At 40.4% G+C, this 21,465-nt stretch overlaps 1 protein-coding gene across 1 annotated transcript in view; it reads right to left on the reverse strand.

Annotated features, from left to right (window-relative positions):
* Positions 1–21,465, reverse strand: part of LOC106586029 (fibroblast growth factor 14-like) — a 90,405-nt gene that overhangs the window by 25,204 nt on the left and 43,736 nt on the right. The window contains exon 5 of the mRNA XM_045707593.1: positions 402–600. Coding sequence (XP_045563549.1) covers positions 402–600 — 199 coding nt within the window. The remainder of the gene's footprint in view (positions 1–401; positions 601–21,465) is intronic.

Genomic DNA, 21,465 nt, shown 5'->3' on the forward strand with positions numbered 1-21,465 from the left:
GTTTTGGCCTGCCATATGAGTTCTGTTATACTCACAGACACCATTCAAACAGTTTTAGAAACTTTAGAGTGTTTTCTATCCAAATCTACTAATTATATGCATATTCTCGTTTCTGGGCAAGAGTAGTAACCAGTTTAAATCGGGTACGTTTTTTATCCGGCCGTGCAAATACTGCCCCCTAGACCCAACAGGTTAATAAGTATTGTGGTTAACCTTGAAAGAAGTCCAGCAAATGAACCCTACTTTTCAATTCAATATATTTCCTCTCATTACAAAACAAACTGTGGGGAATTCTCTAGCCGCTGAACTATTCTAATGCCTGTACTCTATACTACTCTAATGCCGCTGAAATGGTTATTTTCTAATGGACACAAATCGGACTCAGTGTGGCAATTGCTTACCTTCTAATGGCTTGGGCAGGAAGTGAGCAGCTGGTTTTGTTTTCTTCACTCGATTACCTTTCATGGCTTGGCCCTCTTTGTTGAGTCCCAGGAACCAAGCCCTCCCTGACTCCTGTTGCCTGTACAGCATCGACGAGTAGATCACATAGTAGTTTTCAAACACAGACTCTTTGAACTTGCATTCCAACGTAAAGAGTTCCTGCAAAGAAAGAAATACAGGTTAAGTATCAGGTCTGTGGCAGTGTGGTTCCTGCTCTCAATAGATGTACAACTGACCACTGGAAGCTGGGGTTTGATTACAGAATCTACCCTTCTAACTTTAGCTCCTCCTCACATGTATCCCCTTGAAAATACTTATTTTAAGTCTCGAGGCATACAGTAGGTCAAGGGGACACCTTATTCCCCATTGTTCACTACACCTCTGGTTAACTATCACAGAGCTCTGGGGGTAAAAGCAGTGCACTGTTTTTGTAGTAAGATGTTTTTTGTATTCTTTTTTTAACCTTTATTTAACTAGGCAAGTCAGTTAAGAACAAATTATTTTTTTCAGGAACAGTGGCAGAACAACATTTTTACCTTGGCAGCTCAGGGATTCGTACTTGCAACCTTTCGATTACTAGTCCAACGCTCTAACCACTAGGCTACCTGCCGACCCAAAGACACAAGATTTGTGCAATTGCAAAAATAACAGTGAAGCACAGGCTAAAAAGAGACGACATACTGCAACAACATCTGATTCATGTTTGAAAATGTAGCCATTTCCAGAGGTCAAATCTCACATTTGTTTCACGCTAGCAGATTACAAATGAGTGTTATGACAGAGATAAGTGCCTACCCAGGTAAAGTGTCACCCATATTTCCACAAGTGCTGCAGTGCCCTGAGGTAAATCAGCTAAATCAACCAGCAGATATTTAGCTCTCTAAAGTCATGTCTGATGTGTGGTGGTGGCAAAATGGCACACTCACTTTCTCCTTCACCTTACCCTTGACTTTGGGTGTGAAGGGGTTGCGCCTGAATACACCTTCTGCAAAGCTTTGACCTAATCACCCCAAAACCAGCACAATCCATGTCCCCACTTGACACATGCTACCCACTAGAAAGTGTACAAAAGTAGTTCAAATGACCTTGCCTGAAACTCTGAAGAATTATCCTACAAATGCCATATCTTAATTTGACAGTTTCTCAAAACAGGAAAATAATCCTGCAGGAAATGTTAATTATTATGTGGATTATAGTTAATGGAAATATTTCGTAACCCTAACCCTAATATATATTTTCGTTAGAGACATTTTGAAGAGGAAAAATCGAACTTTAGAAGCATTTACAAGTGCTTTCCCAAGTTCAATTTGTTACACTAGCTACAGTGCCTTGCAAAATTATTCATGCCTTTGTCATTTTTCCTATTTTGTTGCATTACAACCTGTAATTTAAACAGATTCTTATTTTCCGCAGTCATCCAGCCTCTTCAAAGGGGGTGACACTCTAGACCCAAACTGTTGTAGACCTATATCCATCCTGCCCTGCCTTTCTAAAGTCTTCGAAAGCCAAGTTAACCTGTTTAGGATAGGGGGCAGTATTTTCACGGCCGGATAAAAAACGAACTCGATTTAATCTGGTTATTACTCCTGCCCAGAAACTAGAATATGCATATAATTAAGTATAACAGAACTCATATGGCAGGCCAAAACCTGAGAAGATTGAATACAGGAAATTCCCTCTCTGACCATTTCTTGGCCTTCTATAGCCTCTTTATGGAAAATAGAGGATCTCTGCTGTAACGTGACATTTTCTAAGGCTCCCATAGGCTCTCTGAAGGCGCCAGAATGGGGAATGATGACTCTGCAGTCCCTGGGCGAAAAACAGTAGGGCATTTGGATAGTGGTTGATCTGAGAACAATGAAACGGGTGCTGCGTGCACGTGAAGAGTCCATTTTACATTTTCAGACTTTGAAGAAAAACGACGTCTCCCGGTCGGAATATTATCGCTATTTTACGAGAAAAATCGCATAAAAATTTATTTTAAACAGCGTTTGACATGCTTCGAAGTACGGTAATGGAATATTTTGAATTTTTTTGTCATAATATGCGCCGGCGTGTCACCCTTCGGATAGTGTCTTGAACGCAAGAACAAAATGCCGCTATTTGGATATAACTATGGATTATTTGCAACCAAAACAACATTGGGTGTAAACTAGAAGTCCTGGGAGTGCATTCTGACGAAGAACAGCAAAGGTAATCCAATTTTTTTTATAGTAAATCTGAGTTTGGTGGGTGTCAAAATAGCTAGCCGTGATGGCCGGGCTATCTACTCAAAATGTTGCAAAATGTGCTTTCACCGAAAAGCTAATTTAAAATCTGCATAAAGGAGTTCTGTATCTATAATTCTTAAAATAATTGTTATGTTTTTTGTGAAGGTTTATCGTGAGTAATTTAGTAAATTCACCGGAAGTGTTCGGTGGGTATGCTAGTTCTGAACGTCACATGCTAATGTAAAAAGCTGGTTTTTGATATAAATATGAACTTGATTGAACAAAACATGCATGTATTGTATAACAATGTCCTAGGAGTGTCATCTGATGAAGATCAAAGGTTAGTGCTGCATTTAGCTGTGGTTTTGGTTTTTGTGACAATATATCTTAGCTTGAAAAATGGGTGTGTGATTATTTCTGGCTGGGTACTCTCCTGACATAATCTAATGTTTTGCTTTCGTTGTAAAGCCTTTTTGAAATCGGACAATGTGGTTAGATAAAGGAGAGTCTTGTCTTTAAAATGGTGTACAATAGTTATGTGTTTGAAAAATGGAAGTTTTGGGATTTTTGAGGAGTTTGTAATTCGCGCCACGCCCTATCATTGGATATTGGAGCGGTGTTCCGCTAGCAGAACATCTAGATGTAAGAGGTTAATAAACAGATCACTGACCATTTCGAATCCCACCGTACCTTCTCCACTGTGCAATCTGGTTTCCGAGCTGGTCACGGGTGCACCTCAGCCACGCTCAAGGTACTAAATGATATCATTACCGCCAGCGATAAAAGACAGTACTGTGCAGCCGTCTTCATAGACCTGGCCAATGCTTTCGACTCTGTCAATCACCGTATTCTTATCGGCAGACACAATAGCCTTTGTTTTTCAAATGACTGCCGCGCCTGGTTCACTAACTACTTTGCAGACAGAGTTCAGTATGTCAAATCGGAGGGCCTGTTGTCCGGACCTCTGGCAGTCTCTATGGGGGTACCACAGGGTTCAATTCTCGGGCCGACTCTTTTCTCTGTATATATCAATGACTTTGCTCTTCCTGCGAGTGATTCCCTGATCCACCTCTATGCAGACGACACCATTCTGTATACATCTGGCCCTTCATTGGACACTAACTATCCTCCAAACAAGCTTCAATGCCATACAACAATCATTATGTGGCCTCCAACTGCTCTTAACCTCTATGGGCAAGGTGGGACGCTTGCGTCCCACCTACTCAACAGCCAGTGTAATCCCGTGGCGCGTTATTCAAATTCCTCAAAAATGCAAAAACTTCAATTTTTCAAACATATGACTATTTTACACCATTTTAAAGACAAGACTCGTTAATTTAACCACACTGTCCGATTTCAAAAAGGCTTTACAACGAAAGCAAAACATTAGATTATGTCAGGAGAGTACCCAGCCAGAAATAATCAGACACCCATTTTTCAAGCTAGCATATAATGTCACAAAAAACAAAACCACAGCTAAATTCAGCACTAACCTTTGATGATCTTCATCAGATGACACTCCTAGGACATTATGTTATACAATACATGCATGTTTTGTTCAATCAAGTTCATATATCAAAAACCAGCTTTTTACATTAGCATGTGACTAGCATGTGACTAGCATTCCCACCGAACACTGCCGGTGAATTTACTAAATTACTCACGATAAACGTTCACAAAAAGCACAACAATTATTTTAAGAATTATAGATACAGAACTCCTCTATGCACTCTGTCCGATTTTAAAATAGCTTTTCGGTGAAAGCACATTTTGCAATATTCTCAGTAGATAGCCCGGCATCACAGGGCTAGCTATTTAGACACCCAGCAAGTTTAGCACTCACCAAAGTCAGATTTACTATAAGAAAAATGTTATTACCTTTGCTGTCTTCGTCAGAATGCACTCCCAGGACTTCTACTTCAATAACAAATGTTGGTTTGGTTCAAAATAATCCATAGTTATATCCAAACAGCGGCGTTTTGTTCGTGCGTTCAAGACACTATCCGAAAGGGTAAATAAGGGTGACGAGCATGGCGCAATTCGTGACAAAAAAATTCTAAATATTCCATTACCGTACTTCGAAGCATCTCAACCGCTGTTTAAAATCAATTTTTATACCATTTTTCTCCTAAAAAAGCGATAATATTCCAACCGGGAATCTGCGTTTAAGTAAACAGACGAAAGAAAATAAAGCATTCGGTCGAATTGGGCACGCGCCTAAGCCCATAGTACTCTGATCGGCCACTTGCCAAACGCGATAAAGTGTTTCAGCCAGAGGCTGCCTCGATATCGTTCAGCTTTTTCCCGGGCTCTGAGAGCCTATGGGAGCCGTAGGAAGTGTCACGTTACAGCAAAGATCCTCAGTCTTCAATAAAAAGAGCCAAGATGAAACATAACTTGTCAGACAGGCCACTTCCTGCATGGAATCTTCTCAGGTTTTGGCATGCCATATGAGTTCTGTTATACTCACAGACACCATTCAAACAGTTTTAGAAACTTTAGGGTGTTTTCTATCCAAAGCCAATAATTATATGCATATTCTAGTTACTGGGCAGGAGTAGTAACCAGATTAAATCGGGTACGTTTTTTATCCGGCCGTGTCAATACTGCCCCCTAGCCCTAACAGGTTAACACTGTACAGGAGTTAACACCCCTACTCTTACAATAAGTTCCATGGTATTTTTAATGACTACAGAGAGTCAGGGCACCCGTTTTAATGTCCCATCTGAAAGACAGCACCCTACACAAGGCAATGTCCCCTTCACTTCCCTGGGGCATTGGGATCTCCTTAGACCAGAGGGAAGAGTGCCCCCTACTGGCCCTCCAACACCACCTCCAGCAGCATCTGAGGCAAGCCAGCAGTGGTATGCTGTCCCAAGGACTACTTGTGGCTGTCCTAACACTGCTCATTTGCACATTTCATTGCATTAGGGTCATTAATACAGAGTGCTGGCTGGGTGCGTAAAATTAATCCATGTCAATCCAAATTAATCCATGTTAAACCCATGTTCTTCTTCAGTTTATTTGTGGACAGGGAAAACAAGATGACATCCATATACCAATGATTTATTACAATATGACCTGAAAATTCTAATCACACTTTTACATAGGTGAGGAAATAATAAGAAAATGGTAAGAGTAGGGGGAGGTATATGCTTCCTCATCAACAATTCATGGTGTACCGAAGTTTAAAACATATCAAGCTCCAGTTCACCCGACCTGGGGCCTCATTTATAACCGCTGCGTATGTTTTACACTAAATATCTGCGTGCGCCATTTCTGAAAATACTGAGATTTATAAACTTGGCGCACGCTCATGTTACCTGTTGTAAAACTGTGCGCATGTGAATGAGCATTATAACTCCACCTGAAAAACACCCATCATTCATATTTTATGGTAACAATAACGCCCTTATTTGCTGAATAATTTGTGAGTATTGGAATTAGGCCAAGTTTATAAAGGAAATAGCAATGGTGAACTTGATCAAATATCTTTGAAGGTATTGGCAGAAAGTTTTCTTTTGCAGTAACAGTTGCTGTAGCCTATCTGATAATTTCTGAAAGACAAAAACAATTGAAAATTGTTATGGACCTGTAAACAGATCATTTGAATTCAATAATGTTTTGCATTTACTAGCACTGCCCACAAATTCTGAAACATTATCTACTCAGATTTTTTTTTAAACTACAATAGGCTATACTTACAGTGGTAGCCAAAAACACTTCAATGCAAAATATCAACTGTCTGTTCACCTTTTGTATATTATAAACCCCTCTCCCTTTTGCAGAGCAAAATGAAAAATTATAATAGCCTATCTAATAGGCCCAATTAAATGACAGATGTATGTGGTAATTTGTTGTATGGCTACTTCAGGAATATTAACTCAAAGGTGAGGAATTCTGCAATAGTTAAGATATACACAAAACACAGTGTACAGTATGTGGAGACCCCTTCAAATGAATGGATTTGGATATTTCAGCCACACCCATTCCTGACAGGTATATAAAATTGAGCACACAGCTATGTAATCTCCATGGACAAACATTGGCAGTAGAATGGCCTCGCTGAATGGCTCAGTGACTTTCAACGTGGCACCGTCATAGGATGCCACCTTTCGAACAAGTCAGTTTGTCAAATTTCTGTCCTGCTAGAGCTGCCCCGGTCAACTGTAAGGGCTGTTATTATGGAGTGGAAACGTTCTAGGAGCAACAACGGCTCAGCCACGAAGTGGCAGCAATGTTCCAACATCTAGAGGAAAGCCTTCCCAGAAGAGTGGAGGCTATTACAGCAGCAAACGGGGGACCAACTCCATATTAATGTCCATGATTTTGGAATGAGATGTTCGACGAGTAACTTTTAGTCTTGTATTGGATGTACAGTGCCTTGCGAAAGTATTCGACCTTTTGCCACATTTCAGGCTTCAAACATAAAGATATAAAACTGTAATTTTTTGTGAAGAATCAACAACAAGTGGGACACAATCATGAAGTGGAACGAAATTTATTCGATATTTCAAACTTTTTTAACAAATAAAAAACTGAAAAATTGGCCGTGCAAAATTATTCAGCCCCTTTACTTTCAGTGCAGCAAACTCTCTCCAGAAGTTCAGTGAGGATCTCTGAATGATCCAATGTTGATCTAAATGACTAATGATGATAAATAGAATCCACCTGTGTTTAATCAAGTCTCCGTATAAATGCACCTGCTCTGTGATAGTCTCAGAGGTCCGTTTAAAGCGCAGGTCCGAGATACTGTTGTGGAGAAGTTTAAAGCCGGATTTGGATACAAAAAGATTTCCCAAGCTTTAAACATCCCAAGGAGCACTGTGCAAGCGATAATATTGAAATGGCAGGAGTATTAGACCACTGCAAATCTACGAAGACCCGGCCGTCCCTCTAAACTTTCAGCTCATACAAGGAGAAGACTGATCAGAGATGCAGCCAAGAGGCCCATGATCACTCTGGATGAACTGCAGAGATCTACAGCTGAGGTGGGAGACTCTGTCCATAGGACAACAATCAGTCGTATACTGCACAAATCTGGCCTTTATGGAAGAGTGGCAAGAAGAAAGCCATTTCTTAAAGATATCCATAAAAAGTGTTGTTTAAAGTTTGCCACTAGCCACCTGGGAGACACACCAAACATGTGGAAGAAGGTGCTCTGGTCAGATGAAACCAAAATCGAACTTTTTGGCAACAATGCAAAATGTTATGTTTGGCGTAAAAGCAACACAGCTCATCACCCTGAACACACCATCCCCACTGTCAAACATGGTGGTGGCAGCATCATGGTTTGGGCCTGCTTTCTTTCAGCAGGGGCAGGGAAGATGGTTAAAATTGATGGGAAGATGGATGGAGCCAAATACAGGACCATTCTGGAAGAAAACCTGATGGAGTCTGAAAAAGACCTGAGACTGGGACGGAGATTTGTCTTCCAACAAGACAATGATCCAAAACATAAAGCAAAATCTACAATGGAATGGTTCACAAATAAACATATCCAGGTGTTAGAATGGCCAAGTCAAAGTCCAGACCTGAATCCAATCGAGAATCTGTGGAAAGAACTGAAAACTGCTGTTCACAAACACTCTCCATCCAACCTCACTGAGCTCGAGCTGTTTTGCAAGGAGGAATGGGCAAAAATGTCAGTCTCTGGATGTGCAAAACTGATAGAGACATACCCCAAGCGACTTACAGCTGTAATCGCAGCAAAAGGTGGCGCTACAAAGTATTAACTTAATGGGGCTGAATAATTTTGCACACCCAATTTTTCAGTTTTTTATTTGTTAAAAAAGTTTGAAATATCCAATAACTTTCGTTCCACTTCATGATTGTGTCCCACTTGTTGTTGATTCTTCACCAAAAAAATACAGTTTTATATCTTTATGTTTGAAGCCTGAAATGTGGCAAAAGGTCGAAAAGTTCAAGGGGGCCGAATACTTTCGCAAGGCACTGTATGTATTATGTTCATAAAAATATAATGTCTACTTTACAAATTTGGCATTATAGTATTCGGACATGGTCTTCAAACGTCAATGGAAAAGGTGAACCGTCTGTTCTACCGTTAAACTGTGCTTCGGATCGGAACGCATAGAGCAAAATACTTGAAAAGGCATATCTATTTACTAGGCTACTGTGAAGTGGGTCCAGTTAATAAATGAGCGATGGGACGAATGGTAGCCTATCCTAACTTATTGAAGGCCTACAGGCTATATCGCGAATATGAAGCCATCACGGTCAGAAAAGGTGAGGAATTTACTCAGCAATGATCATGGAAATTAACTAAATAATATTAAATGCCTATTTTTTATTATTTTAGAATGCAAAGATAAAAGAAATAGATTTTAGCTGTTCTCACTAATGGCAAATGATTGCATCTTGTTATATGTAGCTACCAGTTTTTTTGTTATGAATAAGAGTGTCATCCTATATTCCCCATTTGCACAAGCCTACTACTAGGATTTTGCCTTCTTGCAATGCAATATTTCAACCACTAGAAACAGTGCGTATGCATGGTCTAAAGTTTGCAGGAAGATAAGCACCTCACGTAAAGTTCAGTTATTAAAAATGCTAACTTTTGCGTGAAAACTGGTACACAAATGCTTTGGGGCATATTTTGAGCATATGTCATGTTAATAAATGAGGCCCCAGGAGTTTCTGACGCTAAAATTCAGACCCCACTATATGCCAAGGGAATTTGCGTGTTTCTTTATCACAACTGTGTACATACCGCCACAAGCAAACATCAAGGCGTCACTCAGCGAACAGTACAAAATTAGCCAGCAAGAATCCTCTCACCTAGAAACAGTCTTTCTCTTGGGTGATTTTAACCAAGCACATTTAAAATAAATTCTTCCAAAATATCACTAACATGTATCCTGCCCCAAGAGAGGAAACAACATTCTGGATAATGTATATACAAACATCTGTGAAACGTAAAAGCCATCCAAATGGGCACAGACGTCCATTCAACATTGGTTCAACGTAATTTCATTGAAATGACGTGGAAACAACGTTGATTGCTCCAGTGTGTGTCCAGTGGGACCCCTGGCCCCACTTTGGTCAATCAGATCCCGTCTCTTTGTTCCTATTCCCTGTCTACAAGCAGTAACTCAATAGGGAGCCACCAACACAGAGAATAGTGAGGCGCTGGACAGAGGAGGCAGACTCAATGCTGCAGGACTGTTTTGAGAACATGGATTGGAATATGTTCAAAGATTCATCCACCCAAGACTCATCCATCAACTCTGAGGAATATACATTGTCAGTCATGGGCTTCATAAGGACATGTGTTGATGTTGTACCCACAATAACAATCCGCACATACCCCAACCAAAAACCCTTGATGAACAGAGATATCCGTACCATGCTGAGAGACGGTATTGCAGCATTCAATGTCAGCAGAACAAACCCTGATTTAATTGGTGGCGTGTAAAAGGCAAACCGGTACGAGCTCCACAAATCCATAAGTGATGCAAAATGACAATACAGATGCGCAAACTTGAACCGATGTTCAACAACTCAGACTCACGACGCATGTAGCAAGGACTACAGACTATAACAGAAAACAAAGGCAAATCCAGGAAAGAATTTATGAAAGGACAACATAACGGGCCAAACAAGCTGCGCAAACTAAACGGAAATGACACAGGACATCTTATTTAATGAAAGGGGTTGCAGTCTGCGGGGAAGCTTTCATCCATGTATACGGGTAAGAATCTAGCCACAGTTTCAGATATTATACATTTCACATTTTCTCAGAAAGATGTTTTCATTGCAAGTTAAGGCTTGCTGTTAGCTAGCCAGCTGGAGTTTGATGGCTGGCTTGCAAGCTAACGTTAACATTCAACTTAACTTATTTGGTCAACCTGTCTGGGCTAGGGGGCAGTATTTTCACGGCCGGATAAAAAACGTACCCGATTTAATCTGGTTATTACTCCTGCCCAGAACTAGAATATGCATATAATTAGTAGATTTGGATAGAAAACACCCTAAAGTTTCTAAAACTGTTTGAATGGTGTCTGTGAGTATAGCAGGCCAAAACCTGCTACAGTACACTTGTGAAAAACAAGTGTTTTCAAAATGCTTCCAGCTGTCCATAACTATTATAAAAATACAGCATCTAAAGTGGTACAAATATATTACTGAATTCGCATTAAAAAGAAGCACATAATGCTTGTTTACATTCTTCATTGTAACCACGTCACAAATAATTGAACCCACACAACATGAGCAGATTAACTTGGTTAAAACAGTCAAAGCATTTTTCATTATGGAAAATCTGGTCTGTGAGAATATTGAAGTGGCTTTTATATAATTATAATGCAGGGTTAATTATAATAATAATAATCGTTGGATAACAGATCAGCTCTCGGAACTCATTAAGAGGCGGCTTCTATCTTCAATATGCTTTATTAATCCAAATGTAAAACTTTAGAGTACTTAATATATTGCAAGTTGCTTTTTTTAACACCTTCAGTAGTAAAGAGCTATTAGACTATCCTTTTGTAAAGGTTGAAGAGTCTATGGTCCTGCTAATAGCCCATCCTGGAAACGTTGTTTGCAGATTTCACAGCCTGCTACGCTTGTGAAAAACAAAATGCCTCCAGCTGTCCATCACAACTGTAAATAAAAACACAGAATATCTAAGGGGCTTTTATATAATTACAATGCAGGGTTAAAAATAATAATAATAATAATTGTGGAATAACAGATAGGCTCTCTGAACTCATTAAGAGGCAGCTTCTATCTTCTTTATAATCATTAATTCAGCAGGTTAAACCCGTAGGTTTTAGGCCTGCAGTAGGTTATAATAAACTGAAAATTGCATGTCAATCCATGTGCCATGGAATCGGTACATCGAAAATCTCTTCCCAACTATTTTGCAATCTATATGGCACAGCACTAAAAAATGTTGTCCTTAAATGAAACTGGTAAATCATTTTATTTATACATTTTCTTTAACCAATTTTTGTCTTTAATGCAGGTCCGACAGACAAGTTCCTTACTTCCCCCCCCCCCCCTTCCACTTGATAAAGGTTCCAATTGATGAAATAATTTCTAATTTCTGCCCTCCGAATTCATATTCATTATATAAATAGGCCCTTTTAATTTTGTCTGGCTTGCCATTCCAAATAAAATGGAATCTTTTTTTTGCTCATATAATTTAATCAGGTCACTAGGCTTAGGCAAAACCATAAGCAAATAGGTAAACTGTGATATGACTAAAGAGTTAATCAGGGTGATTTTTCCACAAATAGACAGGTATCTATTTTTGCTAACTTTCTATTAAAATTTATTGGAGTGAGATCATTTCTTTCTTTCGGGATATGAATACCAAGTATGTTCACATCCCCGTCAGTCCATTTTATTGGTAAACTACATGGTAATGTCAGAGTTATATAGTAAGTAAAAAAAAATACTTGCAACACGCATCTGAATATTCATTATGAATAGGATTTATTTTGTTTACATTCTTCATTGTAACGACAATGTCACAAATAATTGAACACACACGACAGCAGATTAACTTGGTCAAAACAATTATTTATTAAAGACTATAACACTGAAAACACCTCCATTCATTTACAAACAGATAGTACATTTGTGCCACAGTTCAGACTACCGATAGATCAGTGATATTTTGGAGATTAATTTGTTTTCAAATAACCGAAAGTGAGTGGAAAAAGTCCATTCTTGAACATGTAGTGAGACATTCTTACTAATTTGTAAATAAAGCCAGTTTGTTATTTAGAATGTTTTATTTCTGTTTTTAGAGGGAACCAAAACCAAAAGCCCACTGTGCCTATTTTTCAAAAACCGACAGTTTTTTGCTGTTGTTGCCTGATGCAGGACTCTAGTGCCAGAGAAGAGAGACTCTCAGACTTCATTAATTTACAAAAAGATAGTCAATTTGTGCCACAGTTTAGACTACCGATAGATCAGCGTTCTAACTCCCCCTTGTGATAGTGTGGTGCAATGACAGAATGCCTCCATCTACCACTAACGGTCGCGGCATAAGCTCGTAACTTTTAAAGGAAGAACCACTGTACCTGTTTGCTTTCTTTGCCGACCACAAGCATGTAGGTTAGATATGAGAGCATTACTTGGTTTTTAAAAAGTTTCAGTGTTGCTACAGTTTTCAAACACAGATCGACGCAAGATCCAACATGATCTGATACAGGGCTCTCCTGGAGAGTTACCATATTGTAGGTTTTCTCAACCCATAATCTAATGCACCTGATTCTAAAAACTAGCTGGTTGATAAGTTACTGGAGTGTAAACTCTCCAGGAGATCTGAACCTCCACCTAGTCCCCCCACCCTTTTCTCTTGTAACATCTCTCCCTTTTCTATAGTAGTCTTTGGTGATTGGACTGAGAAGGATGTAAACACAGACAGCTTGCAGCTACCACATTTAAAAATGTGTGATTCATTCACCATTACATCATCATTTAAAATAAAGTGAATAATCTTGGTTTCACATTGTTGTTTGTTTGTGCTAAAGATTTCCGGTAGTTTAATATGCATAGTACTAACGACTGTATTGCAATACTTTTGGTAAGTTGACTTGAATGAAATATCATTATGTTTTTTATATTTTGGTAATGCAATACCTTCTGTAACTGGTCTCATCACCTGCTGCTTTCATTGCAATAGCTAAGTTGTTTATGAATTACACAATAGTCAGAAAGTGAGGATAAATCAGGCTAAGATGCTGCCACACCAGCCAATCTTAGTGTAGAACAGCATTGCCTGGCCACATATGTATTATTTGGGGTGAGACTCAAAGTACTATTGTAGATATGGCCAAAGAGTAGCTAATACCAATGACCAGGTAAGAATATACATGGCTATAACTGTCACGTTTGTCGTAGGATGATGAAGCCGACCAAAGTGCAGCGTGTGTGTCGTTCCACATTTTATTTTCAGCGTGAAACTATGCGATACATACAAAATAAACTGAAAGAACAAAACCAACAAACCGTGATGCAGAGGTGAAACATACACTACTCAAAAACAAATCTCCCAAAAACCCAGGTGGAAAAAAACCCTACTTAAGTATGATCTCCAATTAGAGACAACGAGGACCAGCTGCCTCTAATTGGAGATTATCCCAAACAAAACCAACATAGAAATACAAAACTAGAACATGAACATAGAAATACAAAACATAGAAAAACACCCCCTGTCACGCCCTGACCTACTCTACCATAGAAAATAACATCTTACTATGGTCAGGACGTGACAATAACATTATAATTCTGTTTGATAAAACTGTTGCGGCATCATGCTATTGTATGTAATTTGAGCATTGGTTTGATTAGCTAACGTAGCTATGTTAGAGAGGTCGATTTGATGCAACAAAATGAATGGTTGTAGCGGATCTGAGCTCATACCTGTTTGATAGTTCAGCTGCCTTGAATTTAATTGTGAATATGGCTGAGATAATTTAACAAAATAAGTATGTTGAGGGATCAATGTTGTCAAGGTACAATGAGTTAGCTTGCCAGCGAGCCAATTTGTGCTATAGCTGGGCTGCTCGGACGAGACATGAACCCGGGGAGTCTGGCTAGCTAGCAACTAACGTTACAACGTCAACTAACGAAACATGCAATTTCGATAATGTAGGCTATCTGGTTTGAATTTAATTTTGAATATGGCTTAGATATATGGCTGAGAACAAAAATATAATGAGCGTCAATGTTGTCGGGATATCAAGTTAGCTAGCAAGCTAAAAACTAGCTGTTGCTAAGATATGAGCAAATGCCTTGGTAATTGCAAGAGTAAGGCTGAACAAATACAATCCACAGAAGACCCTTCGAATGGAAAAAATGACCGTTTTCAGCGTCTGAGCCCCACTTGTTTTCCTTATAGCCGATTAATTACAATAGTCACAACATTAAAAAAAAATCGTAACCATGTATTTTTGTCAGGCAGGACCCCAAAGCAACGAATTTACAGCAAATTTGACATTGAAAGTTGTCTATTAATCATCATAGATATTCATTGTTGATATTTCCACCTATTGTATCTGTGTTTACAGGTCTATATTCCCAAGGTGTATTAAGATATCCTAATACTGTTTATTTGTATATCTAGTGCAGACAGCTGACTACTTGTATTCCAAATTGTGTCAATATCAGAGCTTGCTATATTGGGTTACATGAGCATATGTGGGCCATGCCCCCTCCAGCCAGGCATCTTCTGCACTTTTTGGGTTTAGGGGGTGTGTCACAATATCTATCAATTCAACCACTTTTGCAGTAAAATATTTTTACACAACCATCCATTTCATAAATGGGAGATATAAGAGATGTGAAAAAAACATGGTTGTCTTTTGTTCTACCTCGGTAGGGGTATCTTAAAAAACTAAATATTTTTTTGAGGATTGGCCAATAGCCTAGAAGTGGCCAGCATGCCAGGCACGGTGGACACACTCAAATTTGCTTACCGCTCCAACATATTCACGGAAGATGCCATTCCCATTGGTATTCACACGTCCCTAACATCTGGACAAGACGAATACCTATGCTGTTCATTGACTACAGTTTAGCATTCAACACTATTGTTCCATCCAAGCTCGACACCAAGCTCAGAGTTCAGGGTCTGGACACGATCCTTTGCAACTGGATCCTGGACTTCCTGATGGGTAGACCACAGGCAACAACACCTCCTTCACACTGGCTCTTAACACAGGGGCCCCCCAGGGGTGTGTCCTCAGCCCTCTGCTGTACTCCCTATTCACCCACGACTGTGTGGCTTTGCACGACACCAACTCCATCATCAAGTTTGCTGACAACACCACAGTTGTAGGCCTGATAGCTACCAACGACGAGTTAGGGAGAAGGTAAGTGAACTGCCATTGTAGTGCCAGGACAAAACCTCTACCATAATGTCAGCGAAACAAAGGACTGCAGTAGAGGGGTGAGCAGTTTTCAGTTACTCTGCATCCAATTCACAGAGGGCATGACATGGACACCACCACTCTTGTCAAGAGGGCGCAACAGCATATCTACTTCCCAAGGCAGCTGAATAAATTTTGCATGCCACCACGGGTCCTCTCCAAATAGTACCACTGCACCATCGAGAGCGTCCTGACCGGTTGCATCATGGCCTGGTATGGGAATTGCTTCATCCACAACCACAAGGCCCTCCAGCGGTGATGAAGACAGTCCAGTATATCACTGGAACCGTGCTCCCACCCATCCAGGACATCTACTCTAAACTGTGTCTGAGGAAGGCCTGCAGTATCATCATGGACCCCACAAACCCCAGCCACGAGCTGTTCAGTCCCTTGCCATCGGGCAGACGGTATCGGAGCATGATGTCTGATACCAACAGGCTCAGAGATAGTTTATATCTACAAGCCATTAGACTGTTGAGTACTTGAACAGGACTAACCACCTGCACTGACTCTCCGCACCTTAGCACACATGCACTCACTCACGCACACACCCAAACAGATATACGCCCATCAACACACACACACACACTACAAACACACACATCGCAACTGCTGCTACCAGACTCTTATTATTATTGCTAAATACTGCACAATTCAAACACTTGCCCCCATATCCCCTCTTCCCCAAAACACATCTAAATATTGGACACTTAACTGCAACCATATACCTATTAGAATATATCTCACTCCAAAATGTTATTCCGTCAGGCATTTTGAATTCAGTCTTCTATAGTTGAGCAGATGTGATGATAAGGGATCACCTGACTTGAATGTAAATTATGGCTATGGTCCAATGTCCATACTTGCATAATACTAAGAATGAAACAATGTATGGGGCATTGATTCTAAGTAGTATTTTAGTGTGGAAATTGGAGCAGAGCCGATGTGTGCATGACTACTGCACATTGATTTCTACAGCCTTTATGGGGACCTTCAGAAGCCAGCTTTTCTACTGAATTCGCATGGCGCCCCATGGGCCATAACTCACTAGGTATAACTCACCAGGTAATCCCGACTGGTGTGTAAGCATTGGCAGAAAGTCCATGGGAAGGCGGAACCGATGTGAATGGATTAGGTGCTCCCTTATGGAAATAAGCCTCTCTTAAGATTGTCCTTTAAAGGTAATCATGGTGGGGGAGAGAGGATCAGTAATCTATCCACTGCAGAGGTGCCGTGTCTCTCTAAAGCGGGTGGGAATCAGACATGTTAGGGGATGAATTAGGCTATCAGGGGCAAACACACAAGACCAGTGTGTGTGACGAGTGGGAGAGTTAATGGCTCCTTGGCAAAATGGAATCACATTTCAGAAGAGAACAAGGTGGAGAAATGTTTTCCTTTGAAATTCATAGCTACTTTGGAAACGTGCAATGCGTAATACATTGAGAGATGTTGCTATGAAGAATTGTAATCTAAAAGCTATTGGTTTGGTTCAATGATTAATTATTAGTGTCCGTTGCTTAATGTGCACTGGCCCCTTACGCAGGCTTCTCCTTTGCACTATGAGAGCTATGGTCGAACAGGGTGGCGGGCTAAGGTTAGCTGCACCCATTATTATTTTGGCATTAGCTGCGCATTCCCCTTACAGACCTACCTAAGGGTTCCCCCTTCCCACTAATCAATTCGCTGCCCTTTCCTATTATCTGTCACCACCACGTCAGTTATTGCCCCAAATGCCACAATAAGGTTTCTGCTAACCACAATGTTTTTGGTGTGTGTACGTATGCTTGTTTTGGTCATCTGTCCATTTTCATAAAGAAGTAGGGGGAATCTCCCTGATGGACATTGCTGTGGCCAGTGTCTAAGCCTTGGTTGAATGATCAATGGATAGGTGATGGCCTCCATCAGAGAGTGATTGGGTGTCAATAGCCCCAATGCAGACCTATAGACAACATGGCGTGAAGATAAGCCAATTTGAAGAATCTCGGCTGGGGTCCATTCCATTAAATTGAATTCAATAATAAAATCTCAATTGATAGATTGGAAAATCCTCATAGAAAATATATATGTATCTTTTTTTAATTAACTGAATTAAAATTCATATACTGAACTGATTGGGGTTTAAATAATATAAAACCAAACCAATAATATCATTGATGTACAGTTTGTCCCTTTTAAGTCCAACATAAGACACACTATTCCAGGGTACATACAGCATTGACTACCAAGGCTCACGAAAAAAGGCTCAGAGATAAGGGTATTTTGAGAGTCTACTTCTGTAGAGGATAACGCCCACTTCATCTGCCATATTTACATGGTTGCGATAAGTGATCGTACAATATCCCTCTCCTCTCTGTCCTATCCATCACACATTCTTACTATTCCTCCTAGTCCATGCAGTCTCTCCATGCAGTGGTTGCATTCCAAATGGAACCCCATTATTCACTAGCTGGGGATTTTAACAACGCTAATCTGAAACAAGGCTCCCTAAATTTTATCAGAATATCGAATGCGCGACCCGGGCTGGGAAATTCTCGATCATTGTTACTCTAAGTTCCGCGACGCATACAAAGCCCTCCTTTCGGCACTTTTTTTTCTTCGTACAAAATTACTTGTTAGATATTACTGCATGGTTGAATCTAGAAGCACAAGCATTTCGCTACACTTACATTAACATCTGCTAACCATGTGTATGTGACCAATAAAATTTGATTTGATATGGACTGCATTCCAATTCTCCACCCCTCTCCCAAAGTGTACACTTGCACACTTCCCAATCATTTGTAGGCCATCATTGTAAATACGAATTTGTTCTTAAATGACTTGCCTAGTTAAACAAAGGTTAAATAAATATAAATAAATACATTTAACAATGGTGGAAACTCCCTTCAGCCAATGATTATGTAAAGGATGTCAAGCTGCTTAGTTAGAGTTTACCAGTTCACCCTGATTCAGCTCATACCGAGGCAAAAATTCTGGACTTCTGCCTAGTAAACACACACGACTGCCTTCCTGAAGCCTCACGGCTCATCCAGCTAATGAAAAAGGCCACCTTCAATTGCGCAAAGGGCAACACCTCAGGCTGAGGTGTGGGTTCCACAGATCCCCATCTGCTACACTTACATCGATCCAATTATTTTAAATCCATGACAGGGGAGTGTGCAAATGCACACTTTGGGAGAAGGGAGGAGAATTGGGACTAGCTCTTAGGAAACTTTGCAGTATTTTGTTTTTTATATGTTATTTCTTGTGTTATTACATACAGCCGGGAAGAACTTTGGTTATCAGAGCGTCGGAAACTCACCAGCATTACCAGCATTATGACAAGGAATGCAACGTTCCCGAATCGGATCCTTTGTTCGAACCCCCCCAGGGCAATTGAACTGATTCCAGACGCTGACCCAAAACACAGCTGGTGGAGGAGAGGTACTCGGAGTGGGGGCACACAACTCAGGGGGCACACACACCACCCACCGCTGCTGAGTATATTACTTGCTAATGTTCAGTCTCTGGATAATAAAGTTGACAAGCTCAGGGAGAGGATTTCCTTCCAGAGCGACATCAGGGATTGTAACATACTCTGTTCCATTGAAACATGGCTCTCTCGGGATATACTGTCTCAGTCCGTACAGCCAGTTGGGTTGTCAGTTCATCGCGCAGACAGAAATAAATAATTATCCGGGAAGAAGGGCGGGGGAGAATGTTTCATGATTAACTACTTATGGTGTGATTGGGATAGCATACACGAACTCAGGTCCTTTTGTTCATCTGACCTAGAATACCTCACAATCAAATGCAGACCGTATTACCTCCCAAGAGAATTCTCTTTGGCTATAGTCACAGCCGTGTATATTCCCCCTAAAGCCGATACCACGTCGGCCCTCAAAGAACTTCACTGGACTTTATGCAAACTGGAAACGACATATCCTGAGGCCGCATTTATTCTAGCTGGGGATTTTAACCTCTATGGGCTAGGTGGGACGCTTGCGTCCCACCTACGTAACAGCCACTGCCAGCATGTGGCGCGATTTTCAAAACCTTAAAAATCCTATTACTTCAATTTCTCAAACATATGACTATTTTACAGCCATTTAAAGACAAGACTCTCGTTAATCTAACCACACTGTCCGATTTCAAAAAGGCTTTACAACGAAAGCAAAACATTAGATTATGTCAGCAGAGTACCAAGCCAGAAATAATCAGACACCCATTTTTCAAGCCAGCATATAATGTCACCAAAACCCAGAAGACAGCTAAATGCAGCACTCACCTTTGATGATCTTCATCAGATGACAACCCTCGGACATTATGTTATACAATACATGCATGTTTTGTTCAATCAAGTTCATATTTATATCAAAAACCAGCTTTTTACATTAGCATGTGACGTTCAGAACTAGCATACCCCCGCAAACTTCCGGGAATTCGCTAACATTTTACTAAATTACTCACGATAAACGTTCACAAAAAGCATAACAATTATTTTAAGAATTATAGATACAGACCTCCTCTATGCACTCGATATGTCCGATTTTAAAATAGCTTTTTGGTGAAAGCACATTTTGCAATATTCTAAGTACATAGCCCAGGCATCACGGGCTCGCTATTTAGACACCCGGCAAGTTTAGCACTCACCATAATCATATTTACTATTATAAAAGTTTGATTACCTTTTGTTGTCTTCGTCAGAATGCACACCCAGGACTGCTACTTCAATAACAAATGTTGGTTTGGTCCAAAATAATCCATCGTTATATCCGAATAGCGGCGTTTTGTTCGATGCGTTCCAGACACTATCCGAAATAGTAAAGAAGTGTTGCGCGCATGGCGCAATTCGTGACAATAAAATTCTAAATATTCCATTACCGTACTTCGAAGCATGTCAACCGCTGATTAAAATCAATTTTTACGACATTTTTCTCGTAGGAAAGCGATAATATTCCGACAGGGAATCTCCTTTTCGGCAAACAGAGGAAAAAAATCCCAAAGGCGGGGCGGTCGGGGTCACGCGCATAAGCCCAGTGTCCCTTGATCGGCCACTTGAGAAAGGCGATAATGTGTTTCAGCCTGGGGCTGGAATGACGACATTCTGTTTTTTCCCGGGCTCTGAGCGCCTATGGACGACGTGGGAAGTGTCACGTTAGAGCAGAGATCCTTAGTAAATGATAGAGATGGAAAAGAAGTTCAAGAAATGGTCAGACAGGCCACTTCCTGTAAAGGAATGTCTCAGGTTTTGACCTGCCATTTGAGTTCTGTTATACTCACAGACACCATTCAAACAGTTTTAGAAAATGTAGGGTGTTTTCTATCCATATGTAATAAGTATATGCATATTCTAGTTACTGGGTAGGAGTGGTAACCAGATTAAATCGGGTATGTTTTTTATCCAGCCGTGTCAATACTGCCCCCTAGCCCTAACAGGTTAACAAAGCAAATTTGAGAAAAACGCTACAGAAGTTCGATCAACACAATGACTGTTGTACTCGTGCTGCTAAAACACTCGACCACTGCAACTCCAACTTCCGGGATGCCCACAAGGCCTTCCCTTTGGCTGAGTTTATCAGGAAATATATAGGAGATGTTGTACCCACTATGACTATTAAAACCTACCCTAACCAGAAACAGTGGATAGATGGCAGTATTCGTGCATTACTGAAATCGCAAACCATCACATTTAACCATGGAAAATTGACTGGGAATATGGTTGAATACAAACAGTGTTGTTATTCCCTCTGTAATGCAATCAAACAGGCAAAACATCAGTATAGAGACAAAGTGGAGCTGCAATTCAACAGCTCACGTATGTGGCAGGATCTACAGACAATCACAGACTACAAAGGGAAAACCAGCCACGTCGCGGACACCGACGTCTTGCTTGTGGACAAGCTATACACCTTCTTCGCCCACTTTGA

This window comes from Salmo salar, chromosome ssa25, assembly GCF_905237065.1.
Source record: "Salmo salar chromosome ssa25, Ssal_v3.1, whole genome shotgun sequence".
In the NCBI taxonomy this organism is placed as follows: Eukaryota; Metazoa; Chordata; class Actinopteri; order Salmoniformes; family Salmonidae; genus Salmo; species Salmo salar.